The 8501-nt window shown below is 43.2% G+C and overlaps 1 protein-coding gene across 2 annotated transcripts in view; it reads right to left on the bottom strand.

Annotated features, from left to right (window-relative positions):
• The window catches only part of LOC126473675 (nucleoprotein TPR-like), a 398029-nt gene that overhangs the window by 139980 nt on the left and 249548 nt on the right, over positions 1-8501 (bottom strand). For both annotated transcript variants that reach the window (XM_050100910.1, XM_050100911.1), the window contains exon 18: positions 1470-1541. In XM_050100910.1, the coding sequence (XP_049956867.1) occupies positions 1470-1541 (72 nt within the window). The remainder of the gene's footprint in view (positions 1-1469; positions 1542-8501) is intronic.

The raw sequence follows: 8501 nt of genomic DNA, 5'->3' as shown, positions 1-8501 counted from the left end.
TGAGGACTGCAGTGCAACAGGAAGACTGCCTCTCTCCAATTCTGTTTTATCTGGTTTTGTAAACAGCACTGAGAAAGGTTTCAAGCCTGAAGACAGGAATTCAGCAGGGTAGAAGGATCAATGCCCAGGCCTTTGCAGATGATGTAGTTTCAATAGCACAGAATGAGCAAGATCTGGTTCATATGGGAAGTGTGTTAATGGAAGAGGCAATGAGAGCAGGCTTGAAGACAAATCTGGGTAAGACCAAATACCTCATAGTGATCAGAGAGAACAGTGACAGATCTTTAGATATGGATGGCAACATCTTTGAAAGAGAGTATCTTGAGGCAGTACTCAGTGAAAGGATTGGGATCGACCAGGAAATAATGACAAGAATCTAAGCAGGAAACAGGTCAAGCTTTGCACCATGAAAGCTGCTGAAGTCCTGGCTTCTATCGAGAACCACGAAGATTAGTATCTACAAGACAGTAACCTGTTGTCCTATATGGAGCAGACACCTAGATTCTGACACCAAAGATAAAAAGAAACTCCCGACATTTGAGAATGCTGTTCTGAGACAGAAGTTTGGACCAGTAAAGGAGATGACTGGAGAAAAAGTAAAAACCATGAATTGTAGCAGCTGAAATCAGTAGACAACTTGGCTGTGATTAAATACAGGAGGCTGAAGTGGTATCGGCACATAAGTCAACAAGGCCAGATCACCAGGCAGGGAATGGAAGAAGACATCAGAGACAATAGGTTGAGGGGAAGACAATGACGGAGACAGACTGATAAGATCTGAGTACTATGGGACTAGCTGGAGAAGAATACATGGACCAAAGAAAATGCAGCAGGAGGACTGGCAAAGCCAAGGACCAACTGCAGTTTGTGTGTCCAACCTAGTAAGAATGTATGTTCTTGTTATTTAATTTTCCCTACAAAGAACATTGTAAAAGTGATAAGATATGCAACACACTACAACAAATGAAAAGTGCATAAACAAAATATCCTGCAACAATTTGACACATAGTTGAGGAATGCCTTGTTAGAAAGTACCACAGCCAGACTGCTCATTTCCTGGATCCGGCTGACTGGGGGGGGGGGGGGGGGGGCACTGATATCAGTAATATGGACATACGTTTGTGATGTGCATCTTACTCTGTTATACCCTGACTAACGCTTATGTGTCTTTATTTATACTTTTTCTGGATATTTGTGATCTTCCTGTAACTTTTATTTGTATTATTCTTGCACATTTACAAATTTATATACTTTACTTGTCTCCTTACTAAATTGTGATTTATGCCGTGTGCTAAAGAGTCAGCTGTAGTTATCATCCGTACAGAAAACAATACAGAGCAACACATACATACAGAGCAGCACATCCATGCACTGTGCGACCTCCTTATCTCAACATTTCACACACATAAAGGAGTCACAAATACAAAAAGATTTCTACAGGTATCATATTATCTTTTATTATATTTTACCTTCTTGCAAGGTGGTGGCACCTGATTATCTTCCACGCCATCTTCTCTGCTTTCCCCAGTTGCATCTCCTTCCTAGCAAACACACAACCCAGAACACATTACACGACTATATTTCAAGCTGTATGAAACTATTATTTCTTTTCAGGCCCTGAAAAACAACAGCTGGGTAACTAAGGAATAACTGAAGTAGTACAGGTAACAACTCTTCATATAGTTTAAGTGCTTGAGTCACTAATACACACAAGAACAAGATTGAGAATGTCGCTGAGCTTTCAGAATAAGTCCTTCTTCACACACACACACACACACACACACACACACACACACACACACACCTGCGGGTTCCACTATCCCAGACAACAACAATGTGCCAGCTCTGCAGCTTGTATGAAGTGAATGGATGTGTAGAATGTAATGGGTGAGAAAAGATGTTTATTTCTGTGCAAGATGACAAGTAGTCACACAAGTGACCCATACCCCATGCTGCAGTTTTGGTTATTTATCATTGTGCTCAGGTTTGAGTACTGTTCTATCCATAATTCTTCCGTAACTGCCAAGGTAGTGTACTTTTGCCCACTTGATCTACAAAATATCCTAGTTCTTCCTTAGGCCACACTTACTCCCAACTCCTTGACATGTGGGTCATGCCCCAAGCAAAATGCTAGTGTAAGACCTATCCAGTGCATCCACCCACTAAAAGCTACCACTATCCAGACCCAGGTATATACTATTCTATCAGAGGCAACATCACTTGTGAAAACAGTCGTATCATATATCAGCTCTGCTGTTACTTCAGCACAATAACCAACCAGTTATCCACCACCACAAATGGCCACCACCAAGCTGTGACCAACAGCAGAATTATCCACCCACTGGAGCAACATGCAGCTGAGCTCAACAGGCTCAGCTTCACTGGCTACTTGACAACTCGTACCATCTGGGCCCTTCCCCTAAATACTAGCTCCTCTGAATTACTTACATGGGGATTGTCCTTTCAACACATCCTTTGATCCCACAATTCTCCTGGCCTCAATCTTTGTTGGCCCATCTCACATCCACCTTCACCCTTGTTCCCTTGACCCAATTTCACTCACTCTGAAGCCACACACTCCCCTCCACTACGTCCCTCTTGGTTCTGTCTGTCTACATCATGTTATGCCAGCACGAGTGGCTGGCATTCTCAAACAATTATCATCTATTGCTCAAGAGTGACTGGAACTGAGCTCTAACTAGTGGAGGCTATGTGTACTTATTGAAGCACTGTCCAATGGTCTGACCACAGTCATTTTTGACATGCCTTTGAAATTGCTATCTGCAGTCCCCTGCCTGTCTGCCCTAGTTTGTAATTTTGTTTGTTTCAATACTATATATATTCTGCTGTAAATGTATGGTCCCTGATGCTGTGAGTGGGCCCTGTTGTCTTTGGTTGATCAGAGACACATACATTAATTTTCTTGGCCAGTCTGAATGCACCCTTCATACTGTCTTCTTGGGACATATGGCTGATTCAGTCTGTCAGCCTGGGGATGTATCACAGAAAGGCCACATCAGGAATTTTTATTCCTTAGAAGTGTAATTTGGTGGTGTTGCTCTTGTCAAAGTTTTTAAGTACTTCATGAAATATTCACATCTAAGATGCCACAGTCATTTTCCTGTGTGCTAGAAAGGTATTGATCATACACCTCTTTCGGATTGTATGTTTATTTAAGAGCTTTGGTTACAATCAATCTATGTGCATGGATTTGTCACACATGGTGGCACCATTCCTCATTAGTAGCACATCATCATCAAGGAATGGTAGCTGCCTATTCTTTCCTACTTGCATGGTAAACTGAATAATGGAATGGTACCTGTTTAGGTGTTTCATAAAGTCACAAAGCCATTTCTCTTACATCTCCATAAAATGAAAATGCCATCCATGTTCCTGTACAACAGTATGGACTTCCAAGGGTGCCCAGTCATGTGATTGCATTTCAAACATATCCATAGAGAAATTGACAACCATCACATGTAGTGGACTTTACATGCCCCTGCATTTTCACAGCAAATGGTTGGAACAATATAGTCAAGTGTTGGTAATAATATCGTTTATATATTAAGTTCTAGCAATGATAGCAAAAACTGTCAAAGGATTCACTAGAGTGCATCAATTCCCTTTTCCAAGACAATATTACTAAGCTATTTCATTCTTCTCTCGTATCACATTACTTCATATTGAATGGCAGTTTCTATAAGAAGCTGGAAGGAGTGGCATGGGATGTCAGATGGATGCCAATTTTTTTTGTTGATCAGCCACTTGACTCATCACCCTTGGCTACTATGTGGTACAGGATAACGCATATCACCTCTCCTGTGTGGAGGCAAGTGAAAACAGCTTGATGACTTCTTCGAACATGTAAACAGTCTCCATGCCAGTTTTCAGTTTACCATGGAAGTAGAGAAGGATAAACAGATATCCTTACTTGATATGTTAGTTATGAGGAATGACAGAAATCTGTGCTGTACCTCTTATTGTAAACTCTGGTACCGCGTGCCACAGAATTTGAATCCGCGCCAATGTCACGGACGTCGAAGACCCATAGAGGTCTCTGCACCATCGCGCCGTAAGTTGTGGCGGTGCGTGCCTCCTGGCCCACTTTTAGTGTTAGGGCGCCACAGTGGAACATGTGGTCCCAGCAGCCAATAGCGGCGCCCCCGATAGCGTACTTAAGCACCTGCCTCTCGTTCGGCCAGCCCGTCTAATCTCGCGTACATCGGTTTACACCTCACTTCGCACTAGACAGCTTACTTCCTTGTTCTGTGTACGAGTGGACATGTTCGATCTTGTGCTTGTGGTATTCGTTCTGTCCTTCGTTGGTCGTGTCCATCCTCTCCCATTGTGTTGTTGTTCGCGGGCCTCTTCGCGGGTCCCGCAGCGCTTTCCATGATTGCTATCCCGCAACCGTCCTGGTCGCAGTTACAACAAAACTTATGCATGTGAAATGGTATTTACATAGTCTCTCAGAACATAGTCCAAGACAAGAGAAGTGATCAATTAAGGCCCTCATAACACATACAATAACAATGTGTGAGCCACAAGACCTAGAATATGAAATGCAATGCCTGTAATGTAATCTGTGGAGATATAGGTATTCCATCAAAGACATTGAAAGTGTGACAAAAGCCAATGGTAAGTGAAAGCACACCTTTACAGAATAAATTCTTGGTCGCCATAATCCCCATACAGAATTCACTGCATACTCCAAAAATATAATATAAAGACAACATAAAAATCAATGAAGAAAATCAATCAGTGCCTCAGATAAACCAAAGACAGGCACCCACTCACAACATTGGACATTTACTGAATACCATGTGCTTGCAGCTAAGTGAATGACAGGACAATCTGTTAAACATAGGTCAAGGTACATAAGAGAAATTTGAGCCTGTAACAGATTGAGACCGGCTCTTCACACATTAAATGATGTTGTATATTAAGCAACATCTGGAAAGTTTCTCAAGTTCTATCTGATGGAACAAATTACCATACCACCAGGTCCAGTAAGCCATCTAGATCTACAGCAGTAGCAGTAGCAGCAGCAGCACCACCACCACCACCACCACCACCACCACCAACAACAACAACAACTTCGGCAAGGAAATGGAAAGGGGTAAACGTATATTTGCCAAGTGCCTATTAGGGAACAACTAATTAAGGTAGCAAGTGGGAAGGCACACCAGTAATGACTGTGGACAGGTCTTCAGGCAACGCCAACACAAATACATAAGCATTCTGTGCGAAACTTCAGTTTCAGTCCGTTATGGGCTATGCGGGCCACCATCAGTCTAGGGGGTACCGGGACTTTTTATTGCCAACTGTAAATTTATAATGTTTTACACTTAAGATTTTCACTTTTAGTCTGTAATAATTCTTGTGGACTACATGCTGGGTAGAATCATCACCTCAGAATAGAAGTTGTTTGTTCTTGTAAAAACACTGACACTGACAGATGAAGTTCACATGCACTGCCAGAACAGCTAATAATAAGTGAGGAAGAAAACTGTGCTGGCCATGAGATGCTGCTGGAGCAGCAGTTGCTATGTACACACACACACTCTCTCTGGTCGCAGCTCTCCACAAAGCACATGCCTATCCCTCTCCTCTCTCTCTCCTAATGGTCTTCGGATTCTGTTCCATTACTGAACGACACCTGTCATGACTATCCTGACTATTGATGGCCTATTCTCCACCTCCAGGGCATACTGACTGTATTCTGAACACAGAAATATGCTCAGAGTCTAGCCAATTAAACCTCTTGTCTATTTATAACTCCTTGAGATGCCTACTCCTCTGGTAACCATCCCAGGCACTACTTGGCCCTGTACAGAGCAACTGATGATTATTCTTTGAGAACGCCATCCATTTCTGCTGGCAAAACATCAAATTATCAATCACAAACTGGTCAACTGTAAACTTCAGAAAGAATCCTTCGAAGCAATATATCATTCCACATACAATTCTCATGAAATGTACTAACACTTGCAGCATACCCCAACCAAGCATATATGGTCTAACCTATATAGCACACATGGAAAGTTGCTACTCACTTATATAGCGAAGATACTGAGTCTGAGATAGGCACAACAAAAAGACTTTCACACTTAAAGCTTTCGGCCAATGGCTTTCGTCAACAACAGACACACATATGCAGACACAGACTGGTGACTGGGTGGGGTAAGGAGGAGGCTGGGGTGGGGAGGGGGAGGGATAATATGGTGGGGGTGGTGGACAGTGAAGTGCTGCAGGTTAGGCGAAGGGCTGGGGAGAGGTGAAGCGGGGGAGTGGCGGAAAAGGAGAGAAATAAATTTAAAATAAAATAAAAATAAAGGACTGGGTGTGGTGATGGAATGACAGCTGTGTAGTGCTGGAATGGGAGCAGGAAAGGGACTGAATGGGTGGGGACAGCGACTAATGAAGGTTGAGGCCAGGAGGATTATGGAAACCTATGATGAATTGCAGGAAAAGTTGCCATCTGCGCAATTCAGAAAAGCTGCTGTTGGTGGGAGTCCCGCCATCTGGCCACAGAGGAGCATTTCCCCTCATAACTTAGTAGCACCCAGGACTAGAGCAACTGAATTACATTCTCCGCCACGGTTTTGATTATCTCTCGTTGTACCCTTAAATGAGAAATGTCCTACCCACTAACCCTCCAACCCCTCCCCTAGTGGTATTCTGCCGTCCACCGAACCTACACAATATACTCGTCCATTCTTACACAACCCCTGCTCCCAAGCCCTTACCTCATGATTCATACCCCTCTAATAGACCTAGATGCACGACCTGTCCCATACATCCTTCCACCACCACCTACTCCTGTCTGGTCACTAACATCACCTATCCCATCAAAGGTAGGGCTACCTGTGAAACCAGTCATGTGGTCTACAAGCTAAGCTGCAACCACTGTGCTGGATTCTATGTAGACATGACAACCAACAAGCTGTCTGTCCGGCTAAATGGCCACTAACAAACTGTGGACTACCCTGTAGCTGAACACGCTGCCAAACTTGATATCCCTCATTTCAATGACTGCTTCACAGCCTGTGCCATATGGATCCTTCCCACCAACACCAGCTTTTCTGAATTGTGCAAGTGGGAACATTCCCTGCAATACATCCTACGTTCCCGTAACCCTCCTGGACTCAACCTTCGTTAGTTGCTGTCCTCACCCATCCAGCCCCTTCCCTGCTCCCATTCCAGCACTACACAGCCGTCATTCCACCACCACACCCAGTCTTTTTATTTTTATTAATTTATTTTTTCACTTTCCGTCATCCCCACCATACTATCCCTCCCCCTCCCTTCACGCACTGGTGCTGCTGATCGCAGTGTGGTTTCAGTTGCCTGAAACTGCAGTCGTGTGTGTGTGTGTGTGTGTGTGTGTGTGTGTGTGTGTGTGTGTGTGTGTGTGTGTTGTTGAAGAAGGCCACTGGCCGAAAGCTTTTAATGTGAAAGTCTTTTTGCTGTGCCTATCTGCGACTCAGCATCTCCGCTATATGGTGAGTAGAAACTTTCCTTCTCATAATATTGTTACTTTCCATCCTGGGTTTTCCATTGTATATAGCACAGAGTTTTCCAAGACTTCACTAGAAACTTTTCAGAGTGTTGGTATGAAAATAAAAGTAATGAAGGGCAGTGGAGGAGGAAGCATCCAATGAGGTAGTGCAATTAGCAGAAGAGGAGTTAAGACCAATCAGAATATTCATCACTGAAGCAAAAGCCAATCAACCTCTCGTCAAGGCAATCCTGATTGAAAGATCAAATGTCATTCAGATATCTGGAGCTGCTCTGGAAAGGAGAAAAAGCTGGATGTATACTTTCACAGGGTGCATTGGGCACATTGTGGCATACTGCAGGATGCGGACAGACAATTGCTTTCAGCAAATTTCATTTTCTTGAGCAGATACCTGTGACTCACAGAAATCAGCAGATATATGTTTCAAATATTAAGAGCTACGTCATTTGAGATACACACAAGCATAGACAGGAGAAAGTCAATGAAGAAAATCAACCTAGTACTTCTTAAAGGAACTACTGCATTTTTTATGATGTACACTGACATGACAAAATTTGTCATGGGATACCTCACAATATGTCTGACCTCTTTTGTCTGGCATTATGCAGCAACTCGATGTGGCACAGACTCGACAAATTATTCGAAGTCCCCATCCAGAAACCAGAAATATTGAGCCATGCTACCTTTATAGCCATCCATAATTGCGGAAGTGTTATGAGTGCACGATTATATGCACAAACTGACTTCTCGACTATGTCTCATAAATGTTCAATGGGATTCATGTCGGCTGACCTGGGTGGCCAAAGCATTTGCTTGAATTGTTCAGAATGTTCTTCAAACCAATTGCGAACAACTGTCATCCATAAAAACTCCATCATGTTATGGAACATGAATTTCTTGAATGGCTGCAAATGATCTCCAAGTAGCCAAATATAACCATTTCCAGTCAACGATCAGTTCAGCTGGGCCAGCCGACTCA

Source organism: Schistocerca serialis, chromosome 4, assembly GCF_023864345.2.
Source record: "Schistocerca serialis cubense isolate TAMUIC-IGC-003099 chromosome 4, iqSchSeri2.2, whole genome shotgun sequence".
Taxonomy (NCBI): domain Eukaryota; kingdom Metazoa; phylum Arthropoda; class Insecta; order Orthoptera; family Acrididae; genus Schistocerca; species Schistocerca serialis.
Note: the sequence above shows the minus strand (reverse complement) of the source record. Positions and strands in the feature narration are given on the sequence as shown.